Below are 19,846 nucleotides of genomic sequence, written 5' to 3'. Positions count from 1 at the left end.
TGCAGTTGAAAAGAGATGGATGTGTTTTTCTCCGGCCTTATGACAGTACCGACAGGGTCACTGCCGACGAAATCAGCACCGCAAAAACCTTGACCATGAGCCATCGATTCGAAGAGACATAGCTATAGTACTTCAGTAGCTCCGTCTGTGCCCCTGTCACATTCGACTCGATATCGTCCGTATTGGCATCGATTCTATGAAAAGAGAGAAAGAGAGAGAGAAGGAAAGAGTCCAGATAGTTAGAACAACTATTCTGTTTCACGAATATGATTGTCTTGTAGTTTTTTTTTTTGTCTCGTACCTTTGAACCATGTCCCTTTGCTCCGAAACCATCTGTGCCAGCTGCTGAAAGATGCCTCCCAGTTCCTGCAGCGTGGATTCGATGGACTCTATTGCTGTTGATCGACTCTCAAGATATTGATTGCTGGAGTCCACCAGTTGCACTTGTTGCTGCTGAAGATTATGTGAGGGCGTTGATAGGTCCAGTGAGAGAACATCCTTGGGCGGATTGGTGCTTGAGGCCGGACGTCGATCAAGGTTGTACAGTGGAGAGTCGCCTAAACACAAATAATCAAAGCCAAGGAGGAAAAAAAAAAAGGTCAGCATTCTGCAACGATACCAGGCAATAACACAGAAAAACGAAATGCAGGTGCATTCTCCATACTGGCAAAGGTGCTGCCCTGCTGCTGTGCCGTAAACATGAATTGTTCCCGCCGATCTTTAGTCGCCTTCATGTTTTCAGTCCGGAGTTCGAGCACATCCTTAAAGGCCGATGTCTGTGCCGCCAACCTGGACTGGAGCATGACGACCACATTGGCATTGTGTTCCACTGCCTGCTTGCCGGAACTTGTCGACTTTGCACTCTGCTCCTTGAGATAGCTTTGCAGATGTGCAATCTGTTTGTTCAACTTTGCAATGTCCTGCTTGATGATATAGATGAGTTCCTATAGAACAAATCGGTATTATGTAACAACTGTCAGTTCACAAGTCTAACAACCATGCTAAGAATGAGCCGAGGGGTTGAGGACTCAAGGAGAAGTGTACATACACTAATTTCGACCGGCCTGTCATCAAAGAGGGTCTTGCGCTTGGCGACTATTGTTGAGCAAAAGATGCGAAAGAAATTGGGCGTTAAGAAACCATAGGAGGGGAGGGCAAGGAGGAGGGGGGGAGGGTGAAAGTGAACAGAACCGACTGCAGCGGGTGAAGCGAGGGTATGCTTACGGCGAGCAAGTTTCTGCAGCTTGCCAGCAGCTGCGTGGATGTCCTTGTTGATGAGCGATGCCATGAGTGTAAACTCAGACTTTGGCCTTGCGGAGGCATTCACACCCGCAGTGAGACCGGCCGCCTGTTGCTGTTCGATGGGTGAGAGGAGCCGTCGCTTGTCGGAGGCGATGTGAGGTTGTGCGCGGGAGCGCAGGGATTCGACAGTGGAGAAGAACTCTGCAGAGCGGTCCATGATGTGATGAGAAAACCAAGTGAATGTGTGTGTGTGTGTGTGTGCGTTGATGTTGGATGGATTGTATATAGAGGACGATGTGATGCAGTTGATGGGGAGGACGAGATGTGAGGGATCGGCAACGGAATGGATGGGTTTGTGCTCTTTAGGGGAGAGAGACACGTACATACAGCCGTGTACGTGAGTTTCATCCCCTCAGCAATTATTGGCCAAACTTATTTCGGTACATAGCCATTCCCGATCAAATGTAAGGTTTGGTGTGATCCATGCACCCTGGGATAGGATGGCCGGATATCCACCCATACCCTATGTGCCCCGCTTTCTTTTTGTTGATCTTTGTCATCTGTAACCATCTGTCGTCAGCCAGACTAGACTCGCTGCAGGTTGTCGCTATGGTCTAAGCACGTAGTCCACCCTCTGCGTCATCTCAAAGGTTTACCCCCTATTTAACAGACAGGTCACAGGAGGGCCATGCCAAATTGGGTCCGTCATTCCAGCTGGATATTACATCAAAGCAGAGCAAGAATGCGGGTGCCATGGACTCAAAACCTTATTGGTGTGAGAAAGGGAGAGATTCCTCACCTTCTGACATCTTTGTCATTCTTAATTCATTCATCTCATTCACCCATTCCTCCTCCCCCACCCTCCTACCGGCTCTTGCCCAACCTCCTTTTCTCCTCCACTGCACAGCGCCGCACCGCAAAATGGCCCTGCGTCGCGTGCCCACTTATGAAAACACGCTGGCCAACGACCGCCCTGACGATTCAACACAACTCGAGTCCTTCCCGCCATTATACATCACCCGATCCAATGTCCTTGATACACCCCCGCTCACCCTAGAGTCCTTGCCCTCAGATCATCTTGAGAAGCTCAAAGAAGACCAGACAACGAAGCGGTGGTGGATCCTCTTGTTCGCCTGTCTACTCCTCTTTGGCAATTGCTTCGGTACTACAAAGCGTTCTTTGGTTGACGAACCTGCATTGGGCCATTATCAAGGGCATGCATCAGAGTTCTACCCGGCTCACAAAGAAATTCCTATCTAATCTCTGTCCCCTAGCATACGACAATCCGGCCGCGCTCAACACGCAGTTACAGAAATATCTGGGTATGCCATACAACGACTACCAGTACCTCCTCTCGACCCTCTACAGTGTCTATTCGTTGCCCAACACAGTTCTGCCTTTCTTATTTGGTTCGCTGGTCGACAGGTTCGGGCCCCAAAGGGTCCTCGTAGCACTCAGTGCCTGTGTCTGCATTGGCCAGGCCATATTTTCGATCGGCGTGCAGACTCGTCAGATCTGGATGATGCTGGTCGGACGTGCCATCTTTGGGATCGGAGGCGAGAGTTGCGGTGTCGCGCAAGCGAGCATCACAACCACACAATTCAGGTAGCGCGGCCATAGCAGCCATCCTTCTTTGGCTTCAGTCTATCCGACTACGCTGAAATGCTATCTTATGCTGACCTTCCTGTGGCTCCTCCCGCATGCCTTTTTTTCTTTTTTTCCCTTCTGCACAATCTTATGCAGAGGACAGGAATTGGCCTTTGCACTAGGACTGAACCTTTGCATGGCTAGATTCGGTATGAGAACCAAGAGCGACATTCTTTTCCTTACGCGATACACTATATCCTGATCCAAATCTAACTTACAGTTCGTATTGTTGCCACTAGGCTCCGTTGTGAATGCGATCGTTACTCCGTGGGTGGAACAGGAGTGGGGTGTCCCCACAGCAGTCTGGATCGGGACCCTGAGCTGTGTGGCCTCGTTTCTTTCGGCAATCACTCTCGTCTCGATAATCAGCGAGTCCGGGACACCTGCGTCGTACTCAAAAGAGGACCTAGAGGATACACGTTTACTTTCAAGCGCCTCTAGGACAATCGGCGCTAATGATGCGAGCAATGGACCCTATTTTAATGCCTCGTCCTCCCACGATAATGACTTGGCATTCTCGTCTTCCCACTTGCGCTCTCCAACCCAGTCCTCCATACTTCAGCACCTGTCAGGAGTCTTGCGCCAGGATTCCAACTTCTCAGAATCCATTCACAGTATCCGATTCACACCTGGGCTCAGGAAATCCGGCAAACGACCGTCGCTTTATATCATAACGGATCAGACGAAAAAGAAGGAGTCATGGTGGGAACAATGGTTGAGTGATCTCAAATTCTTTCCATCAACCTTCTGGCTGATCTGCGTGCTCACAGTGCTGCTCTACGGAACCGTAGTCCCATTCAACAATATTGCAAGCGACTTTTTGCAGTCCAAATGGTATCACGGTAAACCACGGAAGGCGGCTGCGGTCATGGGCATTCCTGACACCATTGGTGCTATCTTGGTGCCAGGATTTGGATTGATCGTGGATCGCTATGGCAGGCGTGCGAGCATCTTGATTGCCTCGGCGTTCGTCATGGTGATTGTGCATACCACATTGGGGTTCACGATGTTGAACCCGATTATCGGGTTCTCGTGCTTGGGTGTTGCCTACACAATGTATGGCGTGGCTCTTTGGCCTTCCATCGCCTGGTACGTCTGATGGTCTGATGGCGGTTAAGCCTGAATGTGACTGATTGCATTGAACAGGTATTGACTTTTTTTTTTTTTGCATTTTATTTTAGTGTGGTGACGAGCGAGCTTCATTTGGGAAAAGGATACGGGATCAGCACCAGTTTCCTCAATATTTCATTGACAGTCATTCCGCCGATTGTGGCCATGATTCGCGTGGTGGGCAATAGCTTTGTACCGGTCGAGATGCTCTTTATCTCCATGGGCCTTTGCGGCATCGTTGTGGCATTCGTGCTCAAGAGTATCGATCATCGGGATGGTGGTGCGTTGGAGCAGCCAGAGATCGAGGTGGATGTGCCGGTCATTGTTCCACAGTCAACAGTCTCTACTCCGGCCGCAACACTGGAATCCCCAGCAACTTCTCACAGGCGATCCCCGTACATGAAAAAGAAGAGGCGGCCTGCCTTGAATGTTCTTCAGATGCCGGCATCTGCATCAGAATCGGACTGGTCACCAAGACGGAGGCGAGGAGAAGAAACCCATGGCGTAAACGTTGCAGCGGGAGAAGGATCACCATTGTTGCAGAAGAAAACGGGGGAAGAAGACGAGCACATAAACAACGGTAGACAAGGGAATTCGTCTACTCTTGACGCATCCCCTGCGCAGCATAATCTTCCCACATCAACAGTCATGTCGCCAACCACGGCGCGGAATAATCGACCTCAGAAGCGGTTTAGCCGACCATTGTTGCATAAGGCGTTGACAAGGCTTGGAGGTCCGCTATCACATCAATATCCCTCTAGCCCTCTTTATGGATCTGTTTCCTCATCGCCGTTGGCCTTCGGTGCAGCGGACAGGCGATGGGACATTGAAGGAGGAGGCAGCAGGACCGTGTCAGGCATGGAGGGCTACGGTATGAGCCAGCATCCAATTCTTTATATCCCTCTGCGTGGAAGCTCAAGTAGCTTCCGAATCCGTCGAAATCCTCGGCCGGTCGCCTTTGGAGAAGGGGAAGAGGGTCGCATCTACTGGAATGGCCAGGTGGTGGAATCAGACCACGGCGATGATGATGAACCTGATACGGGCTTGGAGCGAGAGACCGAGCCATCCACGGCTGGGGGAGATAAGGGCGCAGCTCCCTTGAGCCTGAATAATGCAGGGCGCAATAACCATTAGATAAATATCTGTATGATAAAATAATAAAAAAAAAATTGAGAAAAGGCGTATTGGCAGTATTACCGGGCGCAGCCAGGATAGTTTTTATTTTTTTTTTTGAAAATAATAATGACATTGGCCGATCCGCCAGAAACGAACACTCTGAAGATGTATCTATGCGGAGGACATGATCAAGTCATATGCGATCTTCCCTGTCAAGACCAGGAGTCCAATCTCTCCAATATGCCCAAAGGCACCGAGTTGACGCTTCTTAGGATCGCCGGTGGTGTAGCCGATGGAGTAAAGGATGCGTCCGATGCACCAGATAGACCCCAGGGCGGCAGACGCAACAGGGTATTGAATCCCGGCGAACATGAGCATGATCAGATAGCTGGCAAACCCCTCGAGGGTGTTTTGATGAACGCGCTGATAGCAGTTAAAGATATATTTCTGGTGGTCGTCTTTGCAATCTGCTGCATCCGCGTAGAGGAACGGATAGGGGACATTGGCGATCTTGCGATAGCTGCCGACCCGTACACCTAGATATGTGACGAGGATAGTGGAGGCGATAGCGGCGGCAACGGTCTATATAGGACGGGGAATACGTGATGCGTTAGACGATGAATTCAGATGAATTCAGATGATTGAGATTCAGACGCTGGCAATGTAAGAAATACGTACATAACCATATTCTGGAGCAATGATAATGGTAGCCATTTTGAGGAGGAACTTGATATGATGGAATGGAAAGTAAAATGTGTGTGGGAGAGTCAGGGCAAGCGAAAGCAGCATATTTATATACGAATGCAGGGCGACTTGGCGGAGAGAAAAAAAAGGACCAACTTTAAACAAAGGACACGCGTCCTGTTCGCGTCTCGTTCAGATGATGGCTGTGTTCTGGTTTTCGATCGTCAATCGAGCGGTCTGTTGGCTGACGAATACCTCGTCAGAAAAATAAAAATAAAAATAAAATACACTACGCGGCCTGTCTCGATGCTATAAAGTCTTGCTGCGATCGACTTTCATATTTGTAGTGGCCTTGGCAGTGTTTGTTATCCTCTTCGTACAAGCCCATATACCACGTTTGCACTGTTACACGATGGAGGAAACGATCGATTGCGTACAACGTACTCATGTACAGGCACAAGTCTCTTCTGAATGTGGAGGAAGAGGAGGGGGAAGGCCTTTTTCTTCCCTGGGGTCGGATGTGTGGTAGACTTTTTTTTCTTCCTTGTCATCCTGACGAGATTCTGCTATATATCCTTTCGCCCCGTCAGGATGTTCCCTGCTGGACGTAATTTTCGGAAACGGTCATTCCATGTCGTACGAATCACATACCACCTTCCTAGGACAGCCATGGACAAGTCGTACAAAGATGGGTTGGAAGCTACGGCATTTGGCACAACGCTCATACCCTACTTTGTATCAGCAACAGAGACGGATGCCATCTCTTCCTCTGCTTACAGATGTGCTTGATAACTGGGCTAGATGCTCAGCGGCTCAAGAGTTAAGATAGAGCATCCCCGCCCGTCCCTTTCGGGAGAAAAAAAAAACGCATCCATGCAGTACAGTATACACTTATGCGCCAATGCTTGTTGGACTCATTTTGTTGTCAGTCCCCTGATTGCTTACAATGCTAATTATTTTAGGGCTCCTCTCCATCTCTCTTTCGTTCTAAAGGACGGGACAGAGACAGGATGAGACCAGTAATAGAGTGCATGCATCGTCTACATGTTATAGCTGTACGTGTACAAGAGTGAATCACGAATGGCGAGTAGTACAATGCTTATAGCAGCATCCAGTATGCCACATGGATGGATGGATGAGCAACGAATTCACCCTAAACAAAGATCCTTCCGTGAAGTGAGCTGCTCTCAGCGGCCGTTGCGAATCTCGTCTCACCTTTTTCTGGTTTACAAAGATGCTCTTGGTCATGGGGGGATGGCGATGCTCGGAAGGGATAGACATTTGCGGATAAAGCTCAACAACTAGGCATGTCCTTCATCCTCACTTTATTCATCCTTGTCTGATCTGTCCATGTTCATGTACATGGGAAGGGAGCATGGCCGAAAGGGGGTGAAAGCCTACAGCAAAACAACTGCAGCCGGGCAGTCGGCGTTCCTTTCAGCAGGGCACAGAACATGAGTTTTTTTAGAAAAAAGGACGCTGTACGTACATGTAATAGATGGAGTGCACCTACTCTCCCTGTTCTTTCTATTCCGTCGTTTTGTTTGTCCCCCTTTGAGCGCGGTGCCGGCCCGTTGGTTCGAGCACTGCATTTTTTTTTCCCCCTGCGTTTCTAGACTGCTGGTCACCGAACAATTCAAGAGCTCAATTGCGCTCCTCATTGATGCTTTGTGCGCCCGTATCCTCGGTGGTCCCCCCTCGTCTTTTCCCGCTGCATGCTTCTATTTCTTATTTCTTCCCCTTTGTCCCTCCCCCTCCGCATCCCGCATCTCAGCAGAGCAGAACACCGTCGATTCAATCTCTTAGTCGGTCCTTCCCGCCCTTTTTACGAACGTGTTGCGGAAGGGCCTTTTTTTTTTTTTTTTTTTTTTTGTATTTGTTTTTCCTTGTGCTCCTCTCTCCCTCCCTCCTTCTCTCACTCTTCATCGCACCTCTTTCTCTCGGTTGTTTGCTCGGTCAATTTACGTGCTCCTCTCCCCCTTCAGCCCTTACACTCTTCCCCTGAATCCCCCTCCGAATAAAAGAAAACAAAGGAGCGAGAGGTGGGAGAAACGAACAACCTCATCTCGCCTCACCTGCTTTCCTCATTCGTCGCAACTGACCTCCAGGGACACGATGGATTCCTCTCAGTCATCTCACCAACCAACCGATTCGCTAGACCATGCAGCCAATCCCAGTCCAGTGCAAAGCCCTCCCCTAGGACCAGCAGCCCACCGCCCCAAACATGACCCCACCACAGGAACAGGGGCAAGTGGTCGGCCGCGGTCCTCGTCGAGCACAAAGGGGCTGTTGACCATGGCGCTCCTCGAGGCTCAGTCGGCAGTGCAGATGGACAACGAGGGCAACATTTCGGGAGCAATTGAGTCGTATAGCAAAGCCGTGGCGCTGTTGTCCAAGGTCGTAAATGCAACCACGGTCCCTGAAGAGCGAGAGCGATTAAAGATCATTGTAGGTGTTTCTGCCGTTTTTTGTGTTTTCTTTCTAAGGGGCGAATCGCGTTCCAATAGCAGGCCTGTATGCGGTCGAAGTACCGTACTACACTGCAACTATGTCTTCGATAACGTTTACTCTTCACAAATTCCTGACCTTTGCTGCTCTCGATGTCTGGTTTTCTTTCTTGTTTTCAAGCATGATTCGTATCGGATCAGGATGCACGCCATTGCAACTCCGCCAAACCCACCCTCGTCGCAACAAGAAGCCGAGGGCGCCGGACCTGGGACAGACGCATCGAAAAAGCAATCATCAGAGGATGTTCTGCTCGTACAGTCGGATGATACTCGGCCTTCGCTGTCACCTACGGTCCAATCCCCTGCTCCAGAGCCACCTCGGCTCAGCCCTAGTCCGAGTCCTCCACAGCAGCGACAGTCGACCCGCACACAATCGCCTCGACCTCCACCGCCTCCACGCGGACTAATCTCTCCTCGGCTGAGTCCACAAATGCCGCGTTCACCTCCGCTGACAGCTACGAAGAGCGCGTACAATAACCCCAGCATCTCAGGGGTAATCCAGCAGCAGCAACAACAGCCACAGCAAACACAGCAGCAACAGCCGCCGCAGGTGTCAATACCTCCACGAAGAGACGCATCTCCGCGACGGACCACCAAACAGTCCGCTGTTGTTTCACACGGGCCTCTCTCCCCCGTTTCACCTACTGAACTTAAACCGTTTCGGCAGAGGTCAGAGTCCACTTCTGCTGTGAATGAGCCTGGATACGGACAAGGACAGGCGCAGGTACCGGGACATGGACATGGACATGGACACGGACACGGACAGGAGGGCGCCGGCGGGAGTGGGGCCGGACGTGGGCGGTACCGCACAAAGACACACACAGGAGTAAGTACGTTGCGCGTCGCAGAGAGTGGTCTTCTCTCTCCTGAGGAAGAGTCCTCTGGCCACCTTCAGTACCAGCCGCGACGGACAGGACATGCCAGGGGCAGAGAGCGGGAAGCATTGCCCAAGGTCGTCATTTTGCAGAGCGCCCCAACCACGCCTCTGCCATTGCCACCGCCACCAAGGCCAAACGGCCTCACCTCAGAACCCATGCCGTTGACTGGCGTATCCATGCTCGACTCTATCGCAGAATTCGTTCCAGCACCGACATCGTCATTCACGACGGATTTCTCAACCATGCCTCCAATACCAGAATCAGTCATGGCTCCAGTCCAGCCACTAAAGCCCAACAGACTCAGGGCTGCTTCTCCACCATCACGTCCTCCACGTCCAAACTCACCCACATTATCAGCCAGCCATATGATCATGCAATCCCTGATGAGCAGCGAACGGCCTCTGTCTCCGCCCCCGAGCGCGCCCCTGCCGTATTTGCCCTCAAAGCCCGCATCACCGCCATTGCCACCATCGGGTCCTACTCGTCGGATGAAAGGAGTGGTCCAGGCAGGAGGCCAAGTCAAGCAGATGGACATTCATGACCTGATTCCGAGTCGGGACCAGTCTCTACAGCCTCAGCGGGAAAAAGGTCCGCAAGAGGAGAATGAAGACGAGGAAGAGGTGAAAGACGAGCAAGGTCAACAGCAAAGTGCTGGACAAACAGAGGAAGATAAAGATGAGCATGACCAGGGATCAAATGAAGAGACGAAGGAGGCAGAGGCAGAGGCAGAGGCAGAGGAGGAGCAGTCACTGACAGGCGAGCTATCTCATATCCAGGAACTATCCTTCTCTTCTGAGGCTTTTCTTGAAGAGGAAACATTCCCAGAGCTGACTGCTGAGGAGGCGGAAGAGTTGGCTGATGGAGGCCCAGATGAATTGGTGCAAGAATGGCTGCCGAATCTTCTGAACAAGAGCTTTGCGACCTCAAAGATCTTTTTAGAGCACCTGGAACGCACTCAGGAGGCCGCTCCTCGTGAACGCGTTTTCATCAAAGGTAAAGCCAGAATACTCTTGTTTGTGCTATGCGATATCTCCATCATTGCTGAGCAAGACTCCCCCTCTCCTGTACTCGATCGTTTCTGACAATCTCTTTGAATATATTGACAACTAGGATGGTATAATCCCTCTCAACCAGAGCAGGAAGAAGAGTCCATACCACCCATGCTCCCTATTCGAACCTCCCTATCCTCGTTTTTCACAAACGATGACGACCGACAAACCATTCATATCATGCTAGACTCTTCGGTGATTGAGCTCCAGCAACAGCAGCAGCAGCAGGAAGAGCAAGAGCAAGAGCGGGAGCTAGAGCGGGAGCAGCTAATGCAACAACAACAGCAGCAACAGCAGCAGCGGCAGTATGAGCAGTTGATGCAACAGCAGTACCAAGAGCCGGAGCGAAAGCTAGCACAGTCGGTATCACCCCACTCACACTATCAGGCCGCAGCATCATCGATATCTTTGACATCATCGTCTTCCGGATCGTCTTCGTCGGGAAGGTCAAGGGTCTCGATTTCTATGCCACTTTTTGGAACGGACTCTAAAAAACGAAACTCTGGATCGTTGCCCAGACGGAGTGGAGAATCTCCGTCATTATCGCCAGTTTCTCCGACGGAGCATCGGGCAAACATGGCATTGATGAGCAATGCGATAGCGGGGGCGGATGGTTCTTGGAAAGAGCTGTCAGACAAGAAGCAGCCCAAGCATAACAACAATTCGTCAACCAATACCCGGGAATGGACACTGCAGGACGTGATCGCTCATGATCCATTTGCGGGCATGAAACCTGTAAGTGTCCCTTATCCTTTTTTTTTTTTTTTTTTTTTTTTTTTTTGTCAGCAATTAACTCATACGGTTTATTTTTCTCACATCAAAAAATAACCCCTCGATCTAGCCTCTCCCTCATCCGGAGATTAGCCCGGCGCCCACTAGCCCATTCCTCCGTTGCTTCTGGTTCATACATCTGCTGGAACAGACTATGACCACGGGTGGGTTCCTCAGCCCGAAGCTTTATGTCCCCAGACACATCTGGTATCAAAAGGCTATGATCCGTCTCCCAGCGATCGAAGCCAAGATCAACACATGTAACGCCCTATCGCAGTTCCTAGATCGGATGGCGACTCAGTCGAAGAACGGGGAACTGAACTTGTTCGTCGGCATGGACAGACGGTTGGAGAAGGCCGAGAACGAGAGGAATCTGGTGCTGAAGGAATTAGAGGCGTTTGAGGCCATAACGCTTGACCATTGGAACAAGTTGGGTAAGAAATTATCCTTTATTCAGCGACCTGGCAAGGTCTCTGACCAGGCTGGCGCTTCACACAGCAGGAACAGCAGCACGTCCTTCAGCGGACCGGGCTATGGAGGCCAGGGACATGCGCCTTCGCCTTATCATCAACATCGACCTCCGCATCACTACCAGCAAAAGCATGGGGAGCACGACGACAACGGATCGAATCCGTATGACTGGCTCCAGAGTGACGACCCCATTTCCGCGACACTCGTATCTGGATCGATGTCATCGGTTGCCTTGTCGACCGGGACGCTGTCCTCGGGCACGTTCTCGACAGGATTGATGACCTCGTCCAACCTGACGTCTTCATCCATGTCGGACAAGGGTGGACCCACGACTGGGAATACCAGGAGATCGACTGCAGATCTCAAGAACCAGTGGAAGAACTTTTCAAAGACGGTGCAGAAAACCATCGTCAATGAAAAAATGTAAGTTGTAAAGAAGACTTTTTTTTTTTTTTTTTTTTTTTTTTGAAGTGGTTATCTGATCCCCATTCTTTTCCTATATGATGAAAAAAAAAATATATATAGCGAGGACACGACACACTATACCGAGATACTGATCCAACTATTCAAGTCGAGTTATCTCCTGGAGGCGATGTTCAAGCACTTTGAATCCCTGCCCCCTCATCAGACGCATCTGAAGATCCTTAATCGGCTGCAGAAGATTTGCGACTTTTATAACATGGTTGTCTGTGTCTTTGTGATCCGCGACATGGGTGAGCTGATGCTCAAGTATGTCAAGCGGATGGGCACCATCGTTGCTGAGTAAAACCCGAAAGCAAAGAAAAAGAATAAAAAAAAAAAGATGAGTTAAATACGGCGATTACAAAGATGAGCAATGATGCTATATACAACCGGACGATTGAAGCGAAACAAGCGGGTTGTGATGTTTACACAAACATACACACACATATATACATTCTTTTGGCGTCAATGAATTGTCGTCTAAGAATAAAAAAAAAAATGGCCTATGTTACATACAATTACAGACCGTCTATGCAACTCCAAATTGACAGACAAAATGCACGTTTTCAAGGAAAGTAAAAAAAAAAAAAAAAAAATTGTGTGTGTGCGTGTGGAGGGGTGGGGAGCTAACTTTGATGTACAGTACATACTGTACGCCCGCGCAAACATTATTCACTTTACAGGAATGTAGTCCATGCTAGCGTTCCTCCATGTACTCTGATCCATGTCATGCTCCGAAGATCGGAAAAAAACAACAAAGTAGAACAAATACGCCGAACGTTAAAAAAAACAAGGTAGAACAAATACGCCGAAGGCAAAAAAAAAAAAAAAAAAGAAAAAAAAAGCGACAGTCAGGACGATAGAACGCTTTTATTATCTGTGTACTGTCAGTTGACGCGTTCTCGGTCAAGGTTTGCACGCGTCAGAGTCCTCATCTTCCGCTTATCTCATTTCCCCAACGCGACACTTCCCTTTTCGCCTGCCCTTGGGACGAGAAAAAAAACAGATAAATAGATAAATAAATACGCGTCTACTTTAACGTGATGTCCCCCTAGGGAGATACTTGAATTGCGTCTGTGGAGGAGGAGAAGGAGGAGGCGCTCGTTGTATTCATGCTCATGCGTCCCCTTGATCGTTTTCGTTTTAATATATCTGTCCCCATATTTTTTTTGATCGTCGAAATGGGCTCAGATAAATTCTATGCAGGAAGGGCGTTCTAATTGCACAGAATGTGTACGCCGCAATCAGCAGATGAATGAATGGAAAACACAGGAGGGTATTTACTTTATTTTTTTCAAAGTGCATCAAACACGAATCTTCGGTCGCGCTCTATTTTTTTATTTTTATTATTATTATCATTTTTTTGCTTCCAAGTAGTGACATTTAAACAGAATGGGTGCCAGTCAGAACGAGCTCTCATTTCATTTCTTTTCTTTTTTTTTCTTTTTTCTGGAAAGAAGAGCGAGTTTTTTTTTTATTAATTATGGGGTTCAAGGACGGCTAATAGATATTAGCTACCTACACAACAAAGCCTTGAACGCTTTGTTAAAGAAGAACCACAAAAAAAAAAAGAGGAGGCAGACGCTGAAGCGGACCAAAGGGGGTGAAGCCTCTCTCGCCCGAGAAGCATTTAGCAGTTCTTGGCGATGACACCGTTGGCTAAAGTGGAGAAAGTGAACGATAAAGACGGGATGAAGTTAGGATAACTCGACTTGCTTTTGAAATATTTTCCCTTCCCTCCTCTTTTTTAATAGGCCACAAACAGTTGTGTACTTACCAGCCTGGCAGAAGAGCACGTTGCCGTTTCCGTTCGTGACAAGAACAGTGAGAGCGACGGGGACCTAGTGTTGCATATAAAAAATAAAAAAAAACGCGTCAGAATCACAACCCTTATTACATGTGTGCCGTGCCAACATAAAGAAACTCAAAGACGAAAGCAACTGCTTCCTCCTTTTTTCCCCCTTACGTTCGCAGGGGCAGTGGGCTTGACGAGCACACAAACCGTGATCGAGGTCATGGTGATCGGGATCGGGCAGCTGAATCCCTGGGAAGCCAAGAGCGTGCACACGTCCTGGTTATCGGTGTAGACCACACGTCCACCGTATCTGCCCGTGATCGCCAACTTGGCACCTTGGATCAATGGGACGCTCAGCTGGCCGGTACCGGTGGCGCAGACGTTCTGGTTGATGCACAGAGGGTAAGGCGCCAGGGTGAAGGTGTCGATCGTCAGGTCCGTGGGTCCTGTCGCGCAGTTCGTGATCGGGGGCAGCGTTTGCGAGCGTGCGACGGCCAAGCAGGCAAGGGCGGCGATGGTAGCAAAGATCTTCATGGTCGAGTTGGGTGTAGTAGGTGGAAAGAGAGGAGGTTGGTTGGGGAGATATGAGAAGTGGGATGGTATTAACCTGAGGAATTAGAAAAAAAAGGCCGCTCTTTTATAGCCAAAACGACGTGTTGGGCTTTAGGATAGGGATGTTGCTAGAAAAGTCGATTCTCATCGGGGAAGAAGAGTCGGGGGTACGGATCCGCTCGGCTCGCGACTTTACAAGTGCATAGGAATGCATGGGAATGCATGATGGGTGCATAGTTGGTCACTGTAAACGGGTGTCAAACAAGTCCGCCAAACGACTTTTTCCTCCTTCGTTTCGGTTGAAAACGACGCGGCTGCATGCTTTCTGAGCGATCCTGCATGTAAGCTGTCCCCCTTCGGGACAACAATGTTGTGGGGTAAGAAGAACATTTGGGTACCAAAGTCTTTGTATGACGCAGAAGTTGTGGGGGGAGAGGAAGCATATGCATATTACGAAGGTCATAAGGAGATCAGGGCGACCATGCGAATGGAGAGGGGCATGACAAAAAAACAAAAAAAAAAAAAAAACGCAGGGGACCAAGAATAATAAACACATAACAAAAAAAACACGACACCCATATCGTTTGTGCTCTGTGTTCTGTGCGTGCTTATGCAGGTGCGGATTGCGTGCGCCGCCGAAAGCAAGCGAAGAACATAAGGCGAATGAGGTATTACCCATTTGTAATCTTTCATCCTGCGCGCGCACCAACCCTTTAGCTCCTTGTTTTCATAACTGAGAAGGTGCCCTGGATTGAAGAAACGCGTGCACGCGACGCGTCCTGCTAGGCTGCATGGTGCAGGGTCAACGCGTGATGGTAGGCACTACCGTCCTATTTATTTATTTTTACCCCTATTCTCAACCTCCAGCTTTGCCCACTGACTCATCGCTCACTCGTTCCCCTCACATGATTCCAACCATGGCGATCTCCTTCAAAGTGGGGAGCCTCGAGGTATGAAACGCAGCCTGGGCTAAGTACTCGACTTCATGGGTTCATAGGCACAAGTACTTCATGGGTTCATAGGCACAAGTACCTCATGTTAAGGCGTAACTAACTAAAACTATGGATATTATGCGGTCTCTGCCAAGGGAGTGGATAAAGGCAGATAAAAAAAATTCATTCGACTCGCTCTTAGGACTGAATCTGACTCAACACTATAGAAAGCTTTCAATCAAGGGAGAGCAGGTAAGGCTAGCAACGATATGTGGTGCCATATCGTGCCATAACTTTAGTTGTAAGCTGACGAAAATTAACCCTCGGATGGCACAGAACTCTAAATATCAGCACAGCAAAAAAAAAAAAAAAAAAATGTAGGAAGTCATGGAGAAATCAAAGGCTAATAAAAAGCATGTGCTCTCTTCTCCAGATATAGAGAACGATAAAACCAATCACGGATATCCAACCAGAAAATGATCGCGGACAGGAACCTGAATGAAGACAAAGTCAGTGGCAGTGGCGATGACAATAACGACAACAACAAACAGCGACTTCCAGATCAAAGGCACCGGTGACGATAATGTTATCGAGGACGATTTGTGAGGGCATTAACAGTAGTAAAATGGTCAACACACAGTTTTGAGGGACCGCGCATCAAACTGAAGGAGCTTCTGACCAGAATGCGAAGAAACTGTCGTGCAGCGGACGTAACAATGGCTACAGGCAGCTCAATATCAATCTAGGACGTAAGGTTGAAACGGAGGAGAAAAGGAAAAAGAGGGGGATAAGAACAAATACTATGGAAACCGGCCCAAGGAGAAGTACATCATAGACGGATCAGAAGGACTTGTAGTCAAGGGTAATACTGGATCACCCAGAACAGTGAGTGGTTGGGTATCCGCTTCTTCCATTAACAGCTGTAGAGTGGCTCGGTTGAATTCGACGGACTGCAGAAGACAAAGGGGGAGGCCTGCAGACGCGCAGGGTCAGCTCAAGACGATAGTATGACGCGCACTTGCTCTTATTCGATTTTGTATTGAGATTCTGATGATGTGCCATTTCCGAGTATCGAAGCATTGTTGGTTAGAAACACACGAGGACAAGCTGGCTGTCCTGCGGGCTTCAGACTCTGAGAAGATGACTGCGTTAAAGGAGAAGGGCATGAGGGGTCGAAGGTATTGCAGTTGGCACATAGAGGAAAACAAGCCAAGAACGATAATAGGTTGCTTAAAAAAGAAAGAGAGCATTAAAAAGTGGGGCGAGCGCAGAGCTACTGTCGCAAAGAATATGGAGCAGAAGCAGTGGAAATGTGAGAACATTACAGGCCCGCATTAATGTTGTTAATTGCAATTGGGCAAGGAAGACGACAGACAGAACAAGGGCTCTAAGAAAAGAGTAAGGCCCAAGGCAAAAAATGCACGAAGGTCTGGTTTTTACTGACATTGCGAGCCCATGATTCTGGCGAAGTCTTCGTGTGTGCTTTATTGTGTGCAAACTAGCGAGCAGGATTCGAAGGTAAGAGCAGCAAGAAGATATCCCTTTAGGTCATACTCCACGAGCAATAGGACTAGGTCATACACGAGGAAATATTGCACGCTGCACTGGATGGATGCTCACCCAGCGAATTGGTATAAAAGGGGGGCTGCTGCGCCCAAATAATCTCGTGGGTTGTAGAGATCTTCAGGTAGCGACGTCTGTTCTTTGTTCCTGTTTGATCCTGTCGAATAAAAACAAGCTCCGAGCGAAGGCTGAACAGATCTAGACCCCGTTTACTCCATTGGGCCCTTGCCAGGGATCGCTACCATTTATGTGTGCTACCGTTGCTCTGGGACCAAAGAGGGCGCGCTCCCATACATGGATCAACAACGATCCTCACCAAATTTGGGCTGGGTGGCCTATTTATTGGGACCTGGCTCCTCTTCACATGCACGCCGACGCATATCCGTGTCGGCTGCCACGATGAGACTTCTTTTGCACACACAACCTTGGTCGCACAAACAACGAAACGCTGTGGTGACACAGATTTTATCCGGCAATATCCAATTTCATGGAACGACGACCATTGCTGTGGCAAAGTATTGTGCACCCAGAAAGCCCAAATGGATCTTCTTGGCAAGAGCAAGAGTTCATCTCATTTCATGAGGAACAAACTCTGCTTATGTATCATCCTGGTTCCACTGCTATATTCCGATCATGCGCATTAGCGTATTGGAGACAGCGCACTCATTCGCATACTGCTAATCAAACATTTAGGCTCGTGCGCCCACAGGGTTTGCTCTTCGCCCCATACGTTGTGCTCTTCGTCTCGGCGTACGAGAAAAAAGCACAAAAATAAGGTCATCTCGATCACAGGAATGAGGAATAAAAAAAAAACGATCCACTCATTCATCCTTCTTGACAACCGCTCTTCTCATCCTTAAACCATCTCTTTCAGTCCGCCTCCTCCCTGTCTCACTCGAAAAAATGTTGGGCGGGGCCGTTTCTGTCCCCTCCGTCACCGCGGTCCTAATCCCTCTTCTCGTCCTTGTCTGCACAGTCTTTGGTCCTGGACTCCTCAATGTACCTCCCGCCCCCTACCTCGCCATTGCCATGTCACTTGGCTACCTTGATAGGCTAGGTCCTTGGTCCTGGGCTGCCATCTTCCCAAACCTATATCTGTTCGCCTGCATCACCGTTGGAACAGGCATCGCCTACGCTGGCATGCTGCAGTCGGATGTCTGGGATAACTCTCTGATGGCTGCTCCCTTCCTCATCGGGATGGGTGTTGCCCTGGCCGGGATGATTCCTTTTTGGATCCAATTGGCCTGGCAACGTCGATTTCTCCCCCAGGACAGATTCCAGAACGGGGCCTGGGCACTGCTCGCAACACTCGTCGCGCCCTCAGTCTGGGTGGCCCTATTCACGATTGTGTACGCGGTCAGTCCTATTGGATCCTACGGGTCCATCGCTTATACTCAGTTCCAGCTGGAGCCCATCGTGCAGTGGTCCTCCGTCACAGGCATCGGAGGCATTGAGTTCTTGGTGGTGAGTCTTATGCTATAGACGTGTTCGACTGATCGCAGTGTTATAGAGCTCTTAGACTAACTTGAACGGCACGTCTTTTTATTTATTTATTTCGTAAAACGCAAGGTATGGACCGCGGTCATCATCTATCGCTCTTGGATCCGGTATGTCCGCTTCGAGGCTGGCAGAGAGCAGGAGCTTAAGGCATGGAACCAACTCGGGACCCAGACGCGTCGTCGCATGGTTCTTGTACGTCGCTTGGCCTTTGCTCCAACGCCGACCTACTTGATTGTTATAATGTTTGTGTTCTTCTATGGGTCAATGCGGTTCTGGAACGCAACGGGCACGTTTTACATGAAACCGTTGGTGGACACGATACAACCGACGGTGAAGGCAGGATGTGTGATCGGTTCCTCGGATTACAACAACATGTCTAGCTACTTGGCCCAGACACATGAGCTGGCCAAGGATGGATCCAAGATTGTGATCTGGAGCGAGGGTGCAGTGACGATGAATAACCAGGCAATGGTGGACGAATTTTGGGCGACGGCCAAGAACATCTCGACGACGTATGGAATATACCTGGGAATCACCTACGGTCAGTATCTGGACTCGTATATGATCGACAGCAAGAACATGTTCACGGTGTTCGATCCTAAGGGACAGGTCGCGTTTGAATACCAGAAGGCGCATCCAGTGGCCATGGTCGAGACCACCGTTGTTCCGGGACCCAACAAGTTGCCGGTTGTGGACACGGAGAACTTTGGACGGCTCGGGGGAGCCATTTGTTTCGACATGGATTTCCAGAATTTTATCGCACAGGCCGGGAAGCAGAAGGTCAATATCCTGCTCCAACCAAGCTGGACATGGGGTAAGTCTTGAATGTGTTTCTGCTAGTAAGCACGCGTAAAAAAGCTAAAAAAAAAAACGGCCCTTCTGATATGCTATTTGTTGTTGGTTTTTTTTACAAATCCTAAACTTTCCAAGGATCAATCGGTCGTCTGGAAGCAAGCATTCAGTCGTACAGAGCTGTTGAGCAAGGTCTAACCATTTTCCGATGCGGGTCCTGGGCCCCGTCGACGGTCTGGGACCCCTACCATCAGATCTTTGGATACAAGTACAATCTGGGCTCAGGGACGTTTAGTGCCGATATTCCACTTCGAGACCATGTCTCGACGATCTACACAGCTGTTGGAAACCTGTGGTCGTATATCTGCTGTGCGTTCGCAATCGTGGCGTTGGTGTTGGTGGTTGTGCCTAAGAGATTTGTGGACAAGGGGTTTGAGACCGTGGAAGGACGTTTGATGAGACATCGTGGCTCAAGTCGCAGGCCCGGCGCAGAGTCCGATTCGAGCTTGCCAGTGCAATCTGCCCATGAGGACGGTAAAACAGGGGCACGGGAGAGCAGTGTGTAAGGAAAGACAATAAATATAGTCTAAAGGCACACTCAGTCCGAGTCGTTTGCGGGGCATGTGCGGGAATTACGATTCTAGGGATGTTGAGTCGAAACCTTTGAGGGCATTTGTGCAGTCGCGTGCACTATTGCACGTGCACAGCGAGTCAAGTGCAGGGGATCGGAGTGATCCTGCTGGGAACGGCCCTGTTCAATTGATACCGCCAGGCA

The 19,846-nt window shown here is 49.4% G+C and overlaps 6 protein-coding genes across 6 annotated transcripts; 3 read left to right on the top strand and 3 right to left on the bottom strand.

Annotated features, from left to right (window-relative positions):
- Positions 1-37: 37 nt before the first annotated feature.
- On the bottom strand, positions 38-1,459 carry BC939DRAFT_393133 (snare Sed5; the record flags this gene model as incomplete). Its single annotated transcript, XM_051552076.1, has 5 exons — positions 38-194; positions 302-557; positions 665-944; positions 1,049-1,095; positions 1,225-1,459. The coding sequence occupies 5 exons, from the start codon at positions 1,457-1,459 to the stop codon at positions 38-40; spliced, it is 975 nt and encodes a 324-aa protein (XP_051415928.1).
- Positions 1,460-2,000: 541 nt separating this feature from the next.
- Positions 2,001-5,133, top strand: BC939DRAFT_490163 (major facilitator superfamily domain-containing protein; the record flags this gene model as incomplete). The annotated part of the gene is made up of 5 exons (XM_051559443.1): positions 2,001-2,404; positions 2,517-2,847; positions 2,986-3,038; positions 3,129-3,978; positions 4,071-5,133. Exons 1-5 carry the CDS (start codon positions 2,164-2,166, stop codon positions 5,131-5,133), a joined length of 2,538 nt encoding a protein of 845 aa, XP_051415927.1. The 5' UTR covers positions 2,001-2,163.
- A 142-nt stretch (positions 5,134-5,275) lies between these two features.
- Positions 5,276-5,863, bottom strand: BC939DRAFT_407325 (uncharacterized protein). Its single transcript, XM_051552869.1, has 2 exons — positions 5,794-5,863; positions 5,276-5,697 (listed from the first exon to the last, which is right to left on the bottom strand). The coding sequence occupies exons 1-2, from the start codon at positions 5,827-5,829 to the stop codon at positions 5,287-5,289; spliced, it is 447 nt and encodes a 148-aa protein (XP_051415926.1). The 5' UTR covers positions 5,830-5,863; the 3' UTR covers positions 5,276-5,286.
- A 5,171-nt stretch (positions 5,864-11,034) lies between these two features.
- On the top strand, positions 11,035-12,353 carry BC939DRAFT_323444 (uncharacterized protein). Its single transcript, XM_051551539.1, has 2 exons — positions 11,035-11,898; positions 12,001-12,353. Exons 1-2 carry the CDS (start codon positions 11,159-11,161, stop codon positions 12,239-12,241), a joined length of 981 nt encoding a protein of 326 aa, XP_051415925.1. The 5' UTR covers positions 11,035-11,158; the 3' UTR covers positions 12,242-12,353.
- Positions 12,354-13,492: 1,139 nt separating this feature from the next.
- BC939DRAFT_525991 (uncharacterized protein) lies at positions 13,493-14,319 on the bottom strand. Its single transcript, XM_051561345.1, has 3 exons — positions 13,904-14,319; positions 13,715-13,778; positions 13,493-13,596 (listed from the first exon to the last, which is right to left on the bottom strand). Exons 1-3 carry the CDS (start codon positions 14,264-14,266, stop codon positions 13,568-13,570), a joined length of 456 nt encoding a protein of 151 aa, XP_051415924.1. The 5' UTR covers positions 14,267-14,319; the 3' UTR covers positions 13,493-13,567.
- Positions 14,320-17,553: 3,234 nt separating this feature from the next.
- BC939DRAFT_323396 (carbon-nitrogen hydrolase) lies at positions 17,554-19,398 on the top strand. Its single transcript, XM_051551538.1, has 2 exons — positions 17,554-18,243; positions 18,349-19,398. Exons 1-2 carry the CDS (start codon positions 17,683-17,685, stop codon positions 19,102-19,104), a joined length of 1,317 nt encoding a protein of 438 aa, XP_051415923.1. The 5' UTR covers positions 17,554-17,682; the 3' UTR covers positions 19,105-19,398.
- The last annotated feature ends 448 nt before the right edge of the window (positions 19,399-19,846 follow it).

The sequence above is a fragment of the Gamsiella multidivaricata genome, assembly GCF_025024155.1.
Source record: "Gamsiella multidivaricata strain RSA 2152 chromosome Unknown BC939scaffold_9, whole genome shotgun sequence".
NCBI lineage: Eukaryota > Fungi > Mortierellomycota > Mortierellomycetes > Mortierellales > Mortierellaceae > Gamsiella > Gamsiella multidivaricata.
This window is presented reverse-complemented; position numbering and strand designations above follow the sequence as displayed.

What these genes read in the sequence shown, in the direction of transcription:
- BC939DRAFT_407325 (XM_051552869.1), bottom strand. Translation starts at nt 5,829, where the DNA reads ATGGCTACCATTATCATTGCTCCAGAATATGGTTAT. An exon ending in TTGCTCCAGAATATGGTTAT is followed by an intron (nt 5,698 to 5,793) that starts GTACGTATTTCT and finishes CGTCCTATATAG; the next exon opens with ACCGTTGCCGCCGCTATCGC.
- BC939DRAFT_323444 (XM_051551539.1), top strand. Translation starts at nt 11,159, where the DNA reads ATGACCACGGGTGGGTTCCTCAGCCCGAAGCTTTATGTCCCCAGACAC. An exon ending in ACCATCGTCAATGAAAAAAT is followed by an intron (nt 11,899 to 12,000) that starts GTAAGTTGTAAA and finishes AAATATATATAG; the next exon opens with CGAGGACACGACACACTATA.
- BC939DRAFT_525991 (XM_051561345.1), bottom strand. Translation starts at nt 14,266, where the DNA reads ATGAAGATCTTTGCTACCATCGCCGCCCTTGCCTGCTTGGCCGTCGCA. An exon ending in AGCCCACTGCCCCTGCGAAC is followed by an intron (nt 13,779 to 13,903) that starts GTAAGGGGGAAA and finishes ATGCAACACTAG; the next exon opens with GTCCCCGTCGCTCTCACTGT. An exon ending in CGTGCTCTTCTGCCAGGCTG is followed by an intron (nt 13,597 to 13,714) that starts GTAAGTACACAA and finishes TCTCCACTTTAG; the next exon opens with CCAACGGTGTCATCGCCAAG.
- BC939DRAFT_323396 (XM_051551538.1), top strand. Translation starts at nt 17,683, where the DNA reads ATGTTGGGCGGGGCCGTTTCTGTCCCCTCCGTCACCGCGGTCCTAATC. An exon ending in GAGGCATTGAGTTCTTGGTG is followed by an intron (nt 18,244 to 18,348) that starts GTGAGTCTTATG and finishes GTAAAACGCAAG; the next exon opens with GTATGGACCGCGGTCATCAT.